General features: G+C 42.9%; 1 protein-coding gene across 5 annotated transcripts in view; it reads left to right on the plus strand.

Moving 5' to 3' along the window:
* Positions 1-20,527, plus strand: part of brwd1 (bromodomain and WD repeat domain containing 1) — a 132,859-nt gene that overhangs the window by 39,375 nt on the left and 72,957 nt on the right. For all 5 annotated transcript variants that reach the window (XR_009651293.1, XM_060905744.1, XM_060905746.1 and 2 more), the window contains exons 14-16: positions 1,581-1,731; positions 7,425-7,559; positions 10,793-10,921. Coding sequence is in view for 4 of the 5 variants with exons in the window: in XM_060905744.1 (XP_060761727.1) it covers positions 1,581-1,731; positions 7,425-7,559; positions 10,793-10,921 (415 nt within the window). In the remaining variant the exon portion in view is untranslated. The remainder of the gene's footprint in view (positions 1-1,580; positions 1,732-7,424; positions 7,560-10,792; positions 10,922-20,527) is intronic.

The following is a 20,527-nucleotide window of genomic DNA, read 5'->3' on the forward strand; positions in this document are numbered from 1 at the left end:
TGTGTATGTGTGTGTTATTTGCTGAAAAGCTGTGCTGGAACAATTGAAAAATGAAAGGTTGAATATTCATGAAGTACACTACCGTTCAAAAGTTTGGGGTCACCCAGACAATTTTGTGTTTTCCATGAAAAGTCACACTTTTATTTCCCACCATAAGTTGTAAAATGAATAGAAAATCTAGTCAAGACATTTTTCTGGCCATTTTGAGCATTTAATCGACCCCACAAATGTGATGCTCCAGAAACTCAATCTGCTCAAAGGAAGGTCAGTTTTATAGCTTCTCTAAAGAGCTCAACTGTTTTCAGCTGTGCTAACATGATTGTACAAGGGTTTTCTAATCATCCATTAGCCTTCTGAGGCAATGAGCAAACACATTGTACCATTAGAACACTGGAGTGAGAGTTGCTGGAAATGGGCCTCTATACACCTATGGAGATATTGCACCAAAAACCAGACATTTGCAGCTAGAATAGTCATTTACCACATTAGCAATGTATAGAGTGGATTTCTGATTAGTTTAAAGCAGGGCTTTGAACCAGAATTTTTTTCCTATTGGTTCGTTCCGAACAGAAACGGAATTTTAACCTTTTCGGTTTTGGGTTCCACCATTAAATAGACGTTCCCGAACCGGTTAGAACAAAAAAATTTCGTTCCCGGAACGGTTAATTACGTTCCCTGTCAGCTGTTTAACAAATGGCTATAAAATTATGTCTCTGTCTCGTCCAGCTTAAGCCAAATGTAGGCTAATTCTATTACAACCTTCATTAAATAAGACAAGAAATAATTCAAAACAATTATTATTTAAAATGTTGGCGATTTGGATTCTCAGTACGTCTTCCCATCTACACAAACAGAAAAAGTGCCAAAAATGAAAGAGAATTCGTTTAGTGTGTTACCAAAGGCTAGTCAGGCCCTATGCATTGATAGGCTAACAGAGGTTAATGTCATTTAATGTTCGCGAGCCTCTCATTAACGTGGACAAATATATTGATATCGTGTTTGAAATTGACGTTTTCGAATAACGATAGGTTGCAATATTTACCTCTTATTTAAGATGTGGAGACGTGATAGTAGTCCACCCTCCCGCTCTCTCCATTCAGTCAGCGAACGTCACACAGGAAGTGAACCCCAGCGGGTCATAGAAACTTGCGCAGGAGAAGAATGACTTTATTTGTAGGCTACGGAAACTTTGAGGAACGAAATAAAAACCGGTATTAACCGGTTACCATTATTTTTAATAAGCGTTTCTGTTCCGGAACATAAAAAATAATTAAGTTTCTGGTTTCGTTTCTGTTCCATGTGAAATAGAAAAAGTTCCCGGTTTTCGTTCCTTGAACCGGTTCAAAGCCCTGGTTTAAAGTGATCTTTATTGAAAAGAGCAGCGCTTTTCTTTCAAAAATAAGGACATTTCGAAGTGACCCGAAACTTTTGAACAGTAGTGTATTTGTTGTTAATAAACTTGGAGAATAAAAGTCTTTTGTGATAGTGTGGTGGAAAAAAAAAATGCTTCATGATGGTCTGTTGACATCTGGCCCTGCTGTCAGAGCTTCATCACTGCTATTTTCATCTTTTGATTGCAGAACCGTGCCTGCGGAAGAAGAGAGCTTCTTCAAACCCAAGGTCACCATGGTGTCATGGGATCATCATGACAACACGGTTATCACTGCTGTCAACAATCATCTCCTCAAAGTGTGGAACTCCTACACAGGGCAGCTTTTACATGTGTTAAAGGTAAGAACGCAAGCTACAAGAATTTGTTAATATGACATCACAACGAGCATAGTCAACATCAGGTTTGTTCGGAGGAGCGTTTTTAATAGTTTTTCATCGTTAAAGGTCAGAGGCAAGGGTTGGAGGTGAAACGCAGAATATCAACTTTATTGTCTAGAAGAACGACCCAAAAAGCAAATTCAGTCTTCCTGGTGTCTAATTTGCACCCTAAAATTGAATAAAACGCTTAAAATACAGTAAGCCCTCAGTATTCGCGGGGGTTAGGGACCGAACATGGCCGAGAATAAGCCAAAATCGCGAATACTTGTAACCCCCCCCCATAATAAAACTGCTCTTTATGTAGCGCACGGTACTCTCGTTGATGCCGTAGTGACGAGCCACTGCCGCAAAACTCTTCCCTTCCTTTAGCATATCGAGAAGTCCTACCTTCTCCTGCAGCGTCATTACCTTCTTCTGGCGCTTAGGTTCCTTGGCAGGAGCCTTAGAAGATGCAGAGCGTTTAGGAACCATTGTAGGGTGTAAAAATTATTCAAAAATGCCAAGAACGCACAACACGTGAACAAGTCTGAACTACGGGAACCGCGAGACTGTACTGTACAATGCGCTCATTCGTATCAGCTAATGAGCAGCAGCCCGCCATTCAAACTTCAGCCAATAGCGAGCGAGCATTCGGCTCCGAGAATGTAGCAGTGCTTAAACGTTCGATATGTTCGCTGCAAATGACCGCGAATCGCTGAGATTTCCGCGAATGTATAGGAGATCTGTTCTATATAAAATCCCGCGAATATGTGAATTCGCGAATAGGCGGGGGTCTACTGTATACTGTTTTTTGCCCAATTTCCGAAGGTTTGGTTATGCGCACTTTCACCGCCAGGGGATCGTCGCCGTGACGTCATTTAAGCCAAACAGACCGGGAGCAGCTCTGTGTTTACTTGCGAACTGAACACGTGTACGGACTTTGGTCGTGAGAGGTTGTGTAAAATGTCTGAAAGCGATTTTGAAGCAGGAACTCTCCAAATTAAATATCGAGAGGTGAAACCATACATGTATGAACCTATGGCCGTTGCGAAGCAGTCGGTGAATGTGGCTCACTGGTTTGACCGTGCGGCCTCAGAATCGGACGGCGACTCGGCCGACTATGATCGCGGTGACGCCGGACCTCAACAAGACACGCCCAAACGATTTATCCTGGTAGTTATGATAAATTCCTACTTTCGTCGTAATACTAAATAAGAGCCCTTTTGAAGAATAATGAAACCGCCCTCCCTAGTGGATATAGGGAACGATTACTTGACAGTGCGCCGGTAGGCCACATTAGCCTGCCATCCGCGGCATTATACTATTTATAGCCGACTCTAAGCGAGGAAATATCCCTTTGTCTCATTTCTACAATGATTGTACAGGATCCCTCAGGATTCTTGACTTGTCAATTGCAAGCAAAAGTAAAAACGTTTACCTCCAGTCTTCTCCTTTTTGCTTGAACGTTGCTGCTCCGTTTCTTCTCTGACTGCTTGATTTTGTTTCACATGCACAATCCACTCTCTCCGCCTCGTCTCCTCTTCCGGAAAAAAAAAAACCTCTGGCTTCACGCGCACAGCCCACTCGCTCCGCCTCTTCTCCTTTTTCGGAAAAAAGCCAACCCTCTCGCTCCTTGGCTTGGGCGGTATGGTGAAAATATAGTGTACCACGGTACGACAAAATACTGGCGATATATTTTTAATACCGTCAAATGTATTTGTATTTTTATCCAACTTATTCGAAACGACTGTGATGTCATTTTATTATAGTACGACCGTCTCTGGTACAGCACGCGCACGCCACTAGATGGCAGTTTGCAGGTCAACAGCAAAAATTCTAGAATCTTTGCTCAACAGGCAGCAGCGACAGTTGGCCCAGTCAGTGCATGAGGATGGCGACTGCAAATGATGGCGGTGCGGAATTGGTCAAAAAGGCCAACGTCTCAGCCGTTGTCTGGGAGCGTTTTGGTTTTCTGCCGAATGATAAAGGTGAGCCGAGCGGCGCGTGCACAGGCAGAACAGTCAGTATATGTGCAAGAGGACATAATCCATGCTGAAGGAAACCCGCTCGAATGGTGGAAACTGAATGAAACAGGTTTGCCAATTAGGGGTGTGCAAAAATATCGATACGGCGATATATCGCGATAAAAACAGTGAGCCGGACAAAGAGAATGCACTTTGCAAAACAAGTTTCGCTCCAATTAAATTAAGATGCTCCAATTAAGATGCCCACTGCACTTTTCAGTGTGTTTCAGACAGTGTGTTGTTCCTTTAAAATAAGCACAAGTTAAATGTTCTCAGGTATATGTTCTCAAGTTTACAAAGAACAAATTGATATTAGTGTTAGCACTGAAATGTATGTGCAGTCTGCAGTGCGAGTTTTCATAAAACAATTTGATTCTGCTTGTTAAGCAGCACTGATGTGTCCATGCTTACAGAAAAGTTGAGAATACTAGCACAGAAATGGGAATTTTCTGTATGTTGTAGTGAAGCAACTCTTGGTTTTGCCAGCAGTAGAATAGACACACATATATGTCTGGCAAGAGTGTGTAGTTATGTATGTGAAATGTAATTTTACAGTGGTCAATAAATTCTGATTTTCTTCAGTGACGCATATCGTGATGTGGTTGAAATTTCTTGCAATATATCGATTATCGCAGAATCGCTGTACCGTGATATTATCGTTATCGTGGGCAAAATATCGCCATAGTATCGTATCGTGAGGTATCTGGTGATACCCAGCCCTATTGCCAATGATGTCAAAAGTTGCCTGCAAATACCTCTGCATATGCGTGACAAGCGCTGCATCTGAGCGCGTATTCAGTGCAGCAGGAAATACGGTCACACCACAGCGTTGCCAACTGAAGCCAGATAAAGTGAATATGCTGGCGTTCTTGGCAAAGAATGTTTGATAGAAATTAAGAATTGCTTGTGGCGTACCATTACCAGAAATGTAAATTTAAGTTGGCGAATTATTTTCATTTCGGCTATTGGGAGCCTGGGGCTCCGTGTATGGTTTCTGCCTTGGATTGGCTATTGCACTGAATTGCATTATGTTCCGAGTTCTCTCCCAATCACTCAGCTAAGGATGCGAACCCGTTTGCTTTGCATAAAGAGGCTTTTATGCCGCTTTTCCACTACAAACGCGGCTGAGCCGTGCCGTGCTGAGTCGGGCTGAGTCAAGCTGAGCGGGGCTATTGAAGTTGCATTTTGACTACAACCGCGCTGAACCGTGCTGGCTGGAAGTGGGTGGACACATTGGGTGGAGTTAGCGAAAGTGGGTGGACGTCACATGATGATGTTAAGCAGCGCAAACAGTGACATCAGTGACCTTTTAAGCGGTAGTCTCACGACCCGGATAGTAAACAATAAACATGGAGTCGTTAGTGTTGCTGGTCTTGGTGCTGTGGCTTGTTGTCACCGACAACGCCAACAGATACTGGCAAGAGCGTATAGATGAGGCGAGGCGCATAAGGCTTCAGAAATTCTTGTAATTCGTAATTATTATTCTTCTGGGTTTGCGGTGTTTACAGATCCCAGCGCGCTCGCGGGGCGTGTGTGGGCATGTGAGGACACTCCTCCTCACCAATCAGTGCACAGGGGAGTGTCTGCTCACGCCCCCAACCTCACTCGGCTCGCTTTGGCTCGCTTCAGCCCCACTCCAAAACGGTGCGAGTTTTAGGGGCTAAGTAGGGCTGAAGCGAGCCGAGTCATGCTGTTCTTTGGTAATCGAAACGCAAGCCGTGTCGGGCTGAAGTGAGCTGAAAAAGGGTAGTGGAAAAGGGCCATTAGTGCATTCCTCATTTTCTTCTAAAAGGGCACAGCCTACTAGCAGCCCGAAACAGCTTTATTTCATTACTTGTATAGCCTGTTTGAGTGGAAAAAAGCTACCTGTTATTGCTTGAATTAGGCAAATTATTTTTCTTTTGATTTACAAAAGATGTGATTTGAACTCACATGCAATGTGTTTTTTTTTTTTTTTTTTTTCCTCCTCTTCTGGCTTTGTTGGCATTTGCACTTGTTTTTATTTCCAACATTAATATAGGCCTACTTGATTGCTTGGCACTGAGTTCAAAAACATGCCATCCTGGCAGTTTAAATAAATGTCTTTAAACATTTCAACTGTTTGTTTTATGTCAAATACAGAATATCTAAAACAGAATAGATAACAAAAAATAGAATAACAAAGAAACATAAATTACTATAGAATGTGAAGATATGAAATAAAGCCTACAATAGTATATATGAGAAAAAAACACAAACGTGCATACCGGGGTATGAAAAAATGGATACCGCCCAAGCCTACTCGCTCTGCCTCTTTTCTCCTTTTTCGGAAAAAGCCAATCCGCTCCCTCTGCCTCTTCTCCTCTCCTGGAAAAAGGTAAAAACTTCTTCCTGAACCGGTCCCGTTGTTACAGTTCACTGCACAACAATAAGGCATGTGTTTTTTTTTTTTTTTTTTCCCCCCTTTGGAAATTCCCAAACGCACATCTGCACTCAAACCGAACAGCAATGTAAGTAAACGGAAGTGGACTCAACTCAAGCGGTTTCTTTGGCTTAAATGACGTCACGCGCCGAGTGGTCACGAAAATAGCCGAACAGAAATTCGCCGCGACCTGCACTAACTTATTTTAATTATTACTTATTAACAATACTTCTTGGGACCAGAAGAAAATTACAGAGGGCTTTTTAACATGTAAAGTTTCAAATGTGCATAACATTAAAACCATTGCCTATGAGCTTTTTAAAGGAACAGTCCACCGTACTTCCATAATGAAATATGCTATTATCTGAATTGAGACGAGCTGCTCCGTACCTCTCCGAGCTTTGCGCGACCTCCCAGTCAGTCAGTCAGACGCAGTCAGACGCGCTGTCACTCCTGTTAGCAATGTAGCTAGGCTCAGTATGGCCAATGGTATTTTTTTGGGGCTGTAGTTAGATGCGACCAAACTCTTCCACGTTTTTCCTGTTTACATAGGTTTATATGACCAGTGACATGAAACAAGTTCAGTTACACAAATTGAAACGTAGCGATTTTCTAAGCTCCGAAGCGCGCAGAAGGTGTTAGTACGCCTGTCATTATAGTGCGGACTTTCCATAGCATAGAAAATCGCGACGTTTCAATTACATTGCTAACAGGAGTGACAGCGCGTCTGACTGACTGGGAGGTCGCGCAAAGCTCGGAGAGGTACGGAGCAGCTCGTCTCAATTCAGATAAGAGCATATTTCATTATGGAAGTACGGTGGACTGTTCCTTTAAATGATAGCTACAGAAATGAGTTCAACAGAGCAGCCACTCTGCATTTCGGTTTCCACTGGGTACGAGTCACATGCCAGTTCAACAAAGTGTCCGAGAATCGTTTCTTGCACTGGGTTGCTAAAGCCTGACATTCAAATGCCATCTGATTATTGTGATCCATTTATGGAAGAAGTGCGTGTTATTCAGGGTTTTATTTAATTATAACTAGCATGAAGGTGTGTGTGTGTGCTGTTACGATTAGACTCCAGGGTGAAATATATCATATGGCATGTGTAGACACGGTAGTGGGAGTGGCGATACGGTCCAAAGAGTGATCAACTAATTTTGGATAATTTAAATGAGTATTGAGACTGATGCTTGAAAACTGTTCTACTGAATGCTGTAGGACCGACTGTAACATTCTTCCTTCTTGCCAGGGTCATGAGGCCGAGGTGTTTGTGCTGGAGCCACACCCATATGATCCCCGTGTCATGCTATCTGCAGGTCATGATGGCAACATTTTCATATGGGACCTTATACGAGGCACAAAGACTCATCACTACTTTAACATGGTGCAGTATTCCAGTCCTACTTCATACAGCATGTAAAAATCTTGTTTATGAAATACATAAGTTTACCTTCATGGTACACGTGAAAATAAGAGCAGATTTGAGATGTCCATTGCAAGGCTTGGTAGCATCTGCAGTAACCCGCCTTTATTGTAAAGAGATCGTATTTGCTGGTGGGTTCTTCTTTCTCACAAGTGCATATAAATGTTTTTTTTGGGCTTCTGATCTAAAATGCCAGCTTCTGGATTTGTACAAGTTATTAGGTTAAAGGAAGGCTGATGTTCTGAAACGCATTACGTATATATTTTAATTAGGGATGGCGAAAACTAAAAAAAAAAATCTTGACCGACCACCGAGCCTCATTAGTCGGTTAACCTACGAGTTTAAAATTCTAGAATTGGAATTATTAGAATCTATTCTAAATCTAACCGCGAGCATCCGCACATTCAGTCCCAGTCGCTGCCCTCCACTCGCATTACCTTTTCTACAGCGCGAAACATTTAGTCAAACGCGGCACTGATGTCGGGGGGTTTGTATTGGAGCGGAGGACAAATGGCTCCAGCTTGGAGACGTCGTGAGAAGCGTGAAATCCCGCCTCGACCCTTCCTCCTTGTCCTTCTCCACCCGGGTCTGTGTCTGCGGCCGTGTCAGCAAGGGGCAAGCACTTTTAAGTTGCAACTTGGCATTAAAAATATCAGTGCGAACATGTTCTCAATAAATTGCCGTCGTTTTCTAAGCGGCAAGCTTTAGCTCAGTCACTACAGGTGCTTGCATTGAGTAGCCTATTGAAAACAATCCTATCATACACTTGTCCCATCTTAACTTTTCATTGAAGATGGATAGGACGTTTTAGCGATACGGCCCCTGGTGTTTACAGTTAACTGCAGTAGGCCAGGGTTTCCGCGGAGTCTAGAGCCCTGCAGTCCCGCGGGAGTCCCGTGGGCCCCGACGCAAAGCAGTGCGGCGCGGGACAAATTTTGAAAGCTCATTGCGGGCGGGAGGGGGCGTGCACAATGCGGGAGCGGGCGGGAGAGGTGATAAGCTGCAGTCCCGCTAACTTAAAAACGTGTTTTAAAATAAAAATTATAAATTATTAATTTATGTCTATCGTGTATAATTTGTGCTGGATATTTTATTTGGCATTAATAAAAACATTTTAAGATGCCTAAATTTGCGGATGTGGTCTAATCTCGCGTACGTTTCCGATTCCTTTCCGCTCTTCTGTGTTTGAGATCTCCGATCATGGCAGAAGAGCAGAGCTCCTCTAGTGAAGCTTACAGTGCTTCAGAAGTAAGTGCTGCTTTAAAAAGAGGTACATTTACTGTTAAAAAGTCAAGAGTATTAGTCCTAAGTATTAAAAAGGACTGTGTATCGCACAGATTGAACTTAGCAGTTGTGTGCCATTCTGGCATCACGGGACATTGCTGGCACGCTTACAATGGTGTTTTATCAGAGAAAAAATTCAGTCATCTCAAACGTTAAGGGATGACTAGCAGGTTTTCTTTTCTCACGTGTTATTTTCCAGTCCCGTTCAGTGTCGCATTGACTAGAAAGCAGGGCTTTGAACCGGTTCAAGGAACGAAAACCGGGAACTTTTTCTATTTCACATGGAACAGAAACGAAACCAGAAACTTTATTTTTTATGTTCCGGAACAGAAACGCTTATTAAAAATAATGGTAACCGGTTAATACCGGTTTTTATTTCGTTCCTCAAAGTTTCCGTAGCCTACAAATAGTCATTCTTCTCCTGCGCAAGTTTCTATGACCTGCTGGGGTTCACTTCCCGTGTGATGTTCGCTGACTGAATGGAGAGAGCGGGAGGGTGGACTACTATCACGTCTCCACGTCTTAAATAAGAGGTAAATATTGCAGTCTGTCGTTATTCAAAAACGTCAATTTCAAACACGATATCAATATATTTGTCCACGTTAATGAGAGGCTCACGAACATTAAATGACGTTAACCTCTGTTAGCCTATCAATGCATAGGGCCTGACTAGCCTTTGGTAACGCACTAAACGAATTCTCTTTCATTTTTGGCACTTTTTCTGTTTGTGTAGATGGGAAGACATACTGAGGATCCAAATCGCCAACATTTGAAATAATAATTGTTTTGAATTATTTCTTGTCTTATTTAATGAAGGTTGTAATAGAATTAGCCTGCATTTGGCTTAAGCTGGATGAGACAGAGACATAATTTTATAGCCATTTGTTAAACAGCTGACAGGGAACGTAATTAACCGTTCCGGGAACAAAATTTTTTTGTTCTAACCGGTTCGGGAACGTCTATTTAATGGTGGAACCCAAAACCGGAAACGTTAAAATTCCGTTTCTGTTCGGAACGAACCAATAGGAAAAAAAATTCTGCTTCAAAGCCCTGCTAGAAAGCCAGCGTAGAAATGGTGCCGACCAATAAGGTTGGATGCAACTTCCAAAATGTAAAACGACTAGACGAGACAGTTGGTCTGAATTATTACAGAGATTCAGGTCGGCTAGTTTGAGATGTATTCGTAATCTACGATGGCGGCATTAGCATTTCCACAGTTGAATAATCAAGGCCGAGCTTTAAAGGAACAGTCCACCGTACTTCCATAATGAAATATGCTCTTATCTGAATTGAGACGAGCTGCTCCGTACCTGTCCGAGCTTTGCGCGACCTCCCAGTCAGTCAGACGTGCTGTCACTCCTGTTAGCAATGTAGCTAGGCTCAGTATGGCCAATGGTATTTTTTGGGGCTGTAGTTAGATGTGACCAAACTCTTCCACGTTTTTCCTGTTTACATAGGTTTATATGACCAGTGACATGAAACAAGTTCAGTTACACAAATTGAAACGTAGCGATTTTCTATGCTATGGAAAGTCCGCACTATAATGACAGGCGTACTAACACCTTCTGCGCGCTTCGGCAGCGCATTGATATCTGAGCTCCGTATCAATGCGCTGCCGAAGCACGCAGAAGGTGTTAGTACGCCTGTCATTATAGTCCGGACTTTCCATAGCATAGAAAAATACTGAGCCTAGCTACATTGCTAACAGGAGTGACAGCGCGTCTGACTGCGTCTGACTGACTGGGAGGTCGCACAAAGCTCAGACAGGTACGGAGCAGCTCGTCTCAATTCAGATAAGAGCATATTTCATTATGGAAGTACGGTGGACTGTTCCTTTAAGCTGAAGGTACTGGAGTTAAGAACCCCTCGTGTAAAGGCTTTTTTTTTTTTAATGCTTCTTTCCTGTGTAGATTGAAGGACAGGGGCATGGTGCTGTTTTTGACTGCAAGTTCACCCCTGACGGTCATCGCTTTGCCTGTACAGACTCTCATGGTCACCTGGTTATTTTTGGATTCGGGAGCTCCAAGCCTTATGAAAAGGTTTGCTTTCTTTTTTTTTTAAATATATACACACTTTTTTAAAGCTTGTCACGGTTCACAAACATCCTTGTCTGAAATGTTTTATTTTGTAATGTGGTTAATAGAGGCACTGGACAGTCACGTGACACTAGAGCAACAGTAACTACGCTGCCGTGACGGGGGCACGCTTGTAGTGCTTCTTTCAGACGAGTTGGTTGTTCCTGATCAATATGGGAAGGTTTTGCTGCATTTTTGAATGAAACAAAGACATCAGATTTTTTTTTTTAATTTACCGAAAGTAAATAATTGGGGGCGGGAAAAACTAGAGATTTCTAAATGTAGAAAGGAAAATCGGGGGGGGGGGAGATTCAGCAGGACTTGGTGTTGAACCGAGAGGTGAAAAATCCTATGGTATGCTCACTTCGTTTCTATGAAGGTAAGAATTAAATCACACCTACAGCAAGGTGCTCATTCTTGTCCAGTGAAGTGAACGTGAGCAACGCAGTGGCTCGACATTGCCTAACCTTCACCGAGACTTGGTGCGTTTACATTCGGGGAGCCTTCAGAGCATGTGTGCGTGCTTGGGACCCAGTCATTATGGGAAACCACTGATGCTGATTTGAGCGCAGATAAGGATGCTGTTTTCACAGACACTTTTTGTGCAAGTATTCAGTCAGCTACACTACCGTTCAAAAGTTTGGGGTCACCCAGACAATTTTGTGTTTTCCATGAAAAGTCACACTTTTCTTTACCACCATAAGTTGTAAAATGAATAGAAAATCTAGTCAAGACATTTTTCTGGCCATTTTGAGCATTTAATCGACCCCACAAATGTGATGCTCCAGTAACTCAATCTGCTCAAAGGAAGGTCAGTTTTATAGCTTCTCTAAAGAGCTCAACTGTTTTCAGCTGTGCTAACATGATTGTACAAGGGTTTTCTAATCATCCATTAGCCTTCTGAGGCAATGAGCAAACACATTGTACCATTAGAACACTGGAGTGAGAGTTGCTGGAAATGGGCCTCTATACACCTATGGAGATATTGCACCAAAAACCAGACATTTGCAGCTAGAATAGTCATTTACCACATTAGCAATGGATAGAGTGGATTTCTGATTAGTTTAAAGTGATCTTCATTGAAAAGAACAGTGCTTTTCTTTCAAAAATAAGGACATTTCAAAGCGACCCCAAACTTTTGAACGGTAGTGTATGCAGCAGAGACGGGTCTAAGTGCAGGAAGAGTGTTTAGCAGGCATGAAATTTACAAACAAAAAAACCACAAACAGAACCGAAAGCTGAGTCATAAACATGTCTAGAAACAAACGTGACCACGATATGTTTTCGCATAGCCTCGGTGTCCTTATATGCACATGCTGATTGTGCTCAAATCCGCAACAGGTGTTTCCTACTATGACTGGGTCCGGAGCGTGTGCACAACCTGCTCCGAAGGATCCCCGAACGTCAATGCACTCGAAGTCTCTGTGAAGGTTAGGCTGTGCCGAGTTGCTCTGCTGCTCATGTTCACTTCACTGTACAAGATTGAGCACCTTGCTGCAGTTCTGAAATTAGTTTTTTTTTTTTTAATCTTTTTTTTTAATTCTTACCTTCGTGGAAATGAAGTGAGCATACCATAGGGTTTTTAACCTTTCCGTTCGACACAAAGTCCCACTGAATGCCGCCCCCCCCCCCCCCCCCCCCCCCCCCCCCGCCCCCCAAATGACTTTTGATAATTAAAAAAAAAAATTGTCTTTGTTTTGTTCAGAACAGTTTGCACATCCGAAGGGGTGTTCACACGGCAACTTCTACTCCGGTGTAGCACCGGGGCTGCCCCGGTAGAGCGTTCACACTGTACAAAGTTATACCGGTGTCGCCCCTGAAAGCTGCTTAAACCGGTGCAAATCGAACCCTGCTCGGGAGGTGGTTTAAGAAATTTACTCCGGAGTAAATGCTAGTTTGCGGGGCAGCACCGATATAAAATGGGACGTCTGAATGCTACGGGGTAGACTCGCTACGCGTGAGGAGAGTTGATTACATACGGGCATTGCATAATTTGCATCCTGGTATTTTGCGCTTCCAAAATGGCGAATATCAACAACAGAACTGCGTGTCTTCCAGTGTTGCCAGATTGGGCGGTTTTAAGTGCATTTTGGCGGATTTGAACATATTTTGGGCTGGAAAACGTCAGCAGTATCTGGCAACACTGGTGTCTTCATCCACGTTGTTTTCCCGGCGCTTAGTGATGCCATGACAACTGGGAAAAGGAAGTACATTTTCACGCATGCGCATATTTAATTTCCGCATTATTACTATCGTATAGCACGGTCGCAAAAACTGCCGTGTGACCGCAAGTGGGGCTGCACCGGTGCCAACACACTTCTCTCCAGTAAGCAGGTTTGTGACGTGTGAACGCTCCACAAAATTTACACCGGTGTAAGATATATCGCAACAAAATACATCGGTGGAGCATCAATGCAAATATGTGCTGTGTGAACACCCCTCAAGAGCACAGCAAAACCTCCCTATACCGATCAGTAACCACGAACTCATCTGAATGAAGCACTACAAGCGTGCCTCCTGTCATAGCAGCGTAGTCACTGTTGCTATGGGGTCACGTGACAATGCAAAGCCTCTGTTAGCACTTTTTTTTTTCCCCCCCCTTTTGCACTTGTGCTGCCATCCTGTTTACAGCAAAACCTTGCTTATGTATGGCCTTCAGATTCTCTGACTACATGGTGGTGACAAGTGCAACCCATAAAGGTTTGCGGTCATCATTAGGTCAGGGTTGTTTTACAATCAGGGTACGCAAGCTAAAAATCACATTTAACACTTATTATCTTCAATATCAAAAGGCTTGACTAAATAAACTTGGTTGTTTATTGTAGCCCTGTGATAGCTCTATTTACCATGCAAAAAAAAATTTGGTGATTAACGTTATTTTTGGTGACTGTATGGCAATATATGTCATATTTAGCAAAATTACTCGTGTCATTTAGAAAAAGTGCTTTTTTGACCACAGGTAGCTCCAAAAGGGATGCACTTAAATCACTCTTTATACCATAAAACAAATATTTGGTTCCATATCATTGGAAACATAGTTAAGTTTTAATGTTGAATGCCAGTAAGTTTTCAGACTATTTTGATCAAATGAGTATGTAATTGTGTCAAAAAAAGTCCTCTCCGAGACAGCTAATTTTTCAATATAAAATAACATATCTATTTTCATCCTAAAATGTGGTCAAGATATTGGGACATAAATATTAGAGACAACTAACACAAAGCTTACAGCCTTATGTTTAAAAGCACTATGGAAGTAGTGGAATCTGAATTGTTCAAAAAAAAAAAAAGCCCTCTCCGCGAATCACTTCATTTGTTTCTCCCAGCCCTGCTTAAAGCTACACTTAATCTGGTTATAATACAAACTATTACACATGCCTATCTGTTCTTTAACTTGTCCTTCACTTCAAAACTGGTACAGTGGGGCAAAAAAGTATTTAGTCAGTCACCGATTGTGCAAGTTCTCCCACTTAAAAAGATGAGAGAGGCCTATAATTTTCATCATAGGTATACCTCAACTATGAGAGACAGAATGAGAAAAAAAATCCAGAAAATCACATTGTCTGATTTTTAAAGAATTTATTTGCAAATTATGGTGGAAAATAAGTATTTGGTCAATAACAAAAGTTCATCTCAATACTTTGTTATATACCCTTTGTTGGCAATGACAGAGGTCAAACGTTTTCTGTAAGTCTTCACAAGGTTTGCACACACTGTTGCTGGTATTTTGGCCCATTCCTCCATGCAGATCTCCTCTAGAGCAGTGATGTTTTGGGGCTGTCGCTGGGCAACACGGACTTTCAACTCCCTCCAAAGATTTTCTATGGGGTTGAGATCTGGAGACTGGCTAGGCCACTCCAGGACCTTGAAATGCTTCTTACGAAGCCACTCCTTCGTTGCCCGGGCAGTGTGTTTGGGATCATTGTCATGCTGAAAGACCCAGCCACGTTTCATCTTCAATGCCCTTGCTGATGGAAGGAGGTTTTCACTCAAAATCTCACGATACATTTCTTTCCTTTACACGGATCAGTCGTCCTGGTCCCTTTGCAGAAAAACAGCCCCAAAGCATGATGTTTCCACCCCCATGCTTCACAGTAGGTATGGTGTTCTTTGGATGCAACTCAGCATTCTTTCTCCTCCAAACACAAGTTGAATTTTTACCAAAAAGTTCTATTTTGGTTTCATCTGACCATATGGCATTCTCCCAATCCTCTTCTGGATCATCCAAATGCTCTCTAGCAAACTTCAGACGGGCCTGGACATGTACTGGCTTAAGCAGGGGGACACGTCTGGCACTGCAGGATTTGAGTCCCTGGAGGCGTAGTGTGTTACTGATGGTAGCCTTTGTTACTTTGGTCCCAGCTCTCTGCAGGTCATTCACTAGGTCCCCCCGTGTGGTTCTGGGATTTTTGCTCACCGTTCTTGTGATCATTTTGACCCCACGGGGTGAGATCTTGCGTGGAGCCCCAGATCGAGGGAGATTATCAGTGGTCTTGTATGTCTTCCATTTTCTAATAATTGCTCCCACAGTTGATTTCTTCACACCAAGCTGCTTACCTATTGCAGATTCAGTCTTCCCAGCCTGGTGCAGGTCTACAATTTTGTTTCTGGTGTCCTTTGACAGCTCTTTGGTCTTGGCCATAGTGGAGTTTGGAGTGTGACTGTTTGAGGTTGTGGACAGGTGTCTTTTAGACCCCGTCCACACGTAGCTGGGTATCTGCTAAATCGAAGATATTTTTCTACGTTTTGGCCTGTCATCCACATGAAAACACATCAAAAACGAATATTTAAAAAAACTCCGGGCAAAGTGAAGATTTTTGAAAACTCCGTGTATGCCTTTTCGTGTAGACAGAGATAACCGGAGGTTTGCGTTTTAGAACGTCACAATCTGCGCCAAAAAAATGACAACAAATCTGCCCTGATGTCAAACGTGCGACCTTTGTTTACTGCAGAAGCCAGATTAAGCATGGACTTAAGCTAGCCGCACACCACGGCGACCCACGCGGTACCGAACCGACCCATTTCAGAGCCGACTCCCGACAGGGCACGCACATATCCCCCGACTGTTGACGAGTGCAGTCGCGATTGAAGCGACACGTGACAACTTAATAGCTTTGTGATTGGCTATTGGATATAGTTACTGTTAAATCCAACACTTGAAGATGCTACAGGCTGAATTACAAATGACACAACATGGAATATGTAGCGCACTATCTAGGCTGCATGAGCTATTATTCCCAACCTTAAATAGTGCACTTATATAGGGGAGTTAAAGCGATTTGGAATTCAGCCACACAACTTGAGCAGAGTGGCTTTCCAGCCCACTGTGTCTATGGATAAAGCTTCAGTCTATGGAATTACAGTATATACCTGCATTAGGTGCTACCAACACGTATTTCTCGCGCTGGAAATTGTGTTTAATGATGTCACGTGTTATATGCGAAAGATATGATTGGCTATTGCTAGCGACTCTCGCCGATCAGTCTGGCTCCCGATTAGTTTTTCGAATCGGCTGTGAGATGAGTCGGTACCATCGAAAACTAGTCTTTACGCCTGACTCGCGACTTCAGTTGGCTCGGTACGCTGAAAATCGGCGTAGTGTGCGGCTAGCTAAAGAGTAATGGATCGGAGTAGTGCCTTGAAAGCGTTAATTATTGTGCAGGTGCTATTTACATGTTTAATTTTAGAAGCCCAACTACTGCTCCAAGAGCACAGGCGATGTGATTAGGGGGTCGGATTTGGGGAAATAATGCCATCTACAGGTTTGGAATGCTTATGAATGTGATTGAAAACGCAGATGTTCGGTTATGTGTGGAAGGGATTTTTTTCGAAGACGAGGTGGTGTGGATAAAACATTTTTATAAACGGAGGGGGGGAAAATGTTCGGTTTTAAAAATACCCGGCTACGTGTGTACATGGCATTATACTGATAACGAGTTCAAACAGGTGCCATTAATACAGGTAACAAGTGGAGGACAGAGGTCTGTGAGAGCCAGAAATCTTGCTTGTTTGTAGGTGACCAAATACTTATTTTACCGAGGAATTTACCAATTAATTCATTAAAAATCCTACAATGTGGTTTCCTGGATTCTTTCCCCCCCATTCTGTCTCTCATAGTTGAAGTGTACCTATGATGAAAATTACAGGCCTCTCTCATCTTTTTAACTGGGAGAACTTACACAGTTGGTGGCTGACTAAAAATACTTTTTTGCCCCACTGTACAAGAACCAGTTTGAATCAATTTGAATTTTGGAGCCCTGTGACACAAACTTTGTACCCTGATTGTAAAACAACCCTTTAGTAAAAATGCTAACATCTTTTAAGCTAGCATGATAAATTATCAATATGAATTTGTGAGCACCATGGATGCTGACATTATACAGTGAATTGTCTGTGGTGATGAACATAATTACAATTGACATTTCATTATTAATTAAATCCTCAGGCTGTAATTAGTAGGGCTGTAACGATACACCCAACTCACGATTCGATTCGTATCGCGATTTTTGACCCACGATTCGATACGCCCACGATTTTTTTTTAAATGTGTTTTTAAAGTAGTAAATTTGACTTAACATTTACTTACTTACATTAACTATTTAATAACAGATAATTCAGACCACTGCAGAGAATGAGTAATATGTATGCAAAAATGAACAAATGTATATCCAAAGATTGTTTTATTTCTCAAAATAATACTGTTGAGCCGGAAGCTCTGTTTTTTTCGGTTCTGAAAGTCATTTTTCCAAATCGTGTAAATCCGTTAAGATTTTTTTTGGGGGGGTGGCTCTCTCACTGTCTCACTCTCATAGGGCCAATGATTTTCTGTGATCGCGGAAAACAGATGGAAATTACGGAATTTTTATCGTGAAACGTTGCTCGTGTGTCAAAATGTAACTGCCGCAGAAGGCTTCCGCCCAAGCAGACATGCCTTCAGTGTTGCCAGATATTGCTAACGTTTTCCACCCCAAAATATGTTCAAAACCAGCCAAAAAGCACCTAAACCCGCCCAATCTGGCAACACTGCATGCCTTTCCGGTCAAGTGATTGTGATTGGCTTGTGGCACACCTAGCCAGCCAATGAGCTGCTCGTTTACAGATTCGCTCCCCGCGTCGCAACCAGAATGGCGACCGCTTAAAAGAAGTGAATGCTCTGCCAGTGGCGAGTGTGTGACTCGCAGAAGATTGTCGCAGGTCGGCGAAAAAACGACTTACTAATAGATATAAAAAATAAAAGTAATTTTAAGTAAGTTTAAAATGTAATTTAAATAAAAAGTAAAGTATTCATAAATTGAAGTTTGGAAGCGCCTCTGTTTTTGGGCTGAGGAGAAGTTTGAAAGGGTGTACCGCGATTCTGCCGCCTTGTATCGCGATACGGATCGTGGCTCTGCGTATCGCGATTTCGATACACATATTGTTACAGCCCTAGTAATTAGTTATTACAGCAAATAGCAACCTTGTATAGCAGGGGTTGATTTTAGAGTTTTTTTTTTTTTTTTTTTTAATGTAAATATGAATTGACTTTATACTTGTTTTGCTTTTTCAGGTAACTGCCAAATACTGATTTTAAATGTTTGATAGACTCGTCCCAGTTCCATACGAGTTATGTCTGTGGCTTTTGAATTTAATGGGCATGTACATGGGTTACTTGTTAATTGTGTACGAATGACCAAGCTAATTTTAAAATCCAGTTACTTTAGCCCTTACCGTGTACTAGAACATCACCAAAGTATGGCGTGATCTTTGGATTAGCCAAAAAGGAGAAGAAAATGCAACTGGGATGCTGCTGCATGTTTGCTACATTACGCTAACATTAATGACGTTTAGCAAACGCTCTTATCAAGAGCGACTTACAACATACCCAGAGCAGCCTGGCGAGCAGTTGGGGGGGTTAAGTGCCTTGCTCAATAGCTCTTCAGCCATTCCTGCTGATCCAGGAAATCGAACCAGTGACCTTTTGGTCCCGAAGCTACTTCTCTAACCATTAGCATGGGTGCAAGTTTTCCGGTATGTTCCGGAAGCTCCGGTTTTTTTGGTTCTGAAAAAGTCATTTTTCCAAATCATGTAAATCCGTTGAGATTTTTTGGGGGTATCTGGTGGCCCTCTCACTGTCTCTCTCACTCTCAGCGTATTACCGGGTTACCGCGGTACAGTCTCTGCATGAGACAAATCTTTTCATCTCGTCTTCGCCACAAACCTCATTCAATTTATACGCCGCTCACCGACGAGCGGTCCTGACTAGCCCGTTGTTTCACGGTGTTATGCATGTGTGATGTGATATGTTTCACGCACGTTGTTCGACCAAATCAACACCGCTATTCCAGTGTATATATTGTAAAAAAGGTATCGCAGCAAAAGCATATTAAAAATGGTTGTTTCAACATTTTAAGTTAGTAGTTGCGAGATGTTTTGAAATATCAAGCCTTGTACTTGAAATGTTATTTCAGATGAATTGATAATGTATTAAACATTTGATGTGACTATGCAAATCATATACCTATTAATATTATAAATGATTGCATGAGAGACAACCATTTTAACTTGTAATTAAAATTTTTTTTCGAGCCCTAAGGGGAGGGCTCAAACCCCCCCCCCCCCCCCCCCCAATGGCTGTGCCATGCACGTCTGACCTCACACACATCACATCACATTATCTCTAGCCGCTTTATCCTTCTACAGGGTCGCAGGCAAGCTGGAGCCTATCCCAGCTGACTACGGGCGAAAGGCGGGGTACACCCTGGACAAGTCGCCAGGTCATCACAGGGCTGACACATAGACACAGACAACCATTCACACTCACATTCACACCTACGGTCAATTTAGAGTCACCAGTTAACCTAACCTGCATGTCTTTGGACTGTGGGGGAAACCGGAGCACCCGGAGGAAACCCACGCGGACACGGGGAGAACATGCAAACTCCGCACAGAAAGGCCCTCGCCGGCCCCGGGGCTCGAACCCAGGACCTTCTTGCTGTGAGGCGACAGCGCTAACCACTACACCACCGTGCCGCCCCACGTCTGACCTTTTCAGGTTTTTGAAAATTTTATACTTGCACCCATGCATTAGGTCACGGCTTCCCCCATGTACGTAATAGAAGGTAGAGCCCTGCACTCCCGCGGGAGTCCCGTGGGACCCGACGCAAAGCAGTGCAGCGCGGGACAAATTTTGAAAGTTCATTGCGGGCGGGAGGGGGAGTGCACAATGCGGGAGCGGGCGATGAGCTGCAGTCCCGCTAACTAAAAACATGTTGAAAATAAAATTTATAAATTATTAATTTGTCTATCATATATAATTTGTGCTGGATATTTTATTTGGCATTAATAAAAACATATTTTAAGATGCTTAAATTTGAGGATGTGGTCTAATCTCGCGTACGTTTCCGATTCCTTTCCGCTCTTCCGTGTTGGAGATCTCCGATCATGGCAGAAGAGCAGAGCTCCTCTAGTGAAGCTCAGTGTGTTGGGTATCTCTGTAAAGCCTCAGCTGCGCATGCCGCCTGGCAACGCGCACCCTCGCTACGTGTGCTAGGTGAAGGATCGGTCAGTGGAGAGCTCAGCATGTTTAATTCCCCA

The sequence above is a fragment of the Neoarius graeffei genome, chromosome 23, assembly GCF_027579695.1.
Source record: "Neoarius graeffei isolate fNeoGra1 chromosome 23, fNeoGra1.pri, whole genome shotgun sequence".
NCBI lineage: Eukaryota > Metazoa > Chordata > Actinopteri > Siluriformes > Ariidae > Neoarius > Neoarius graeffei.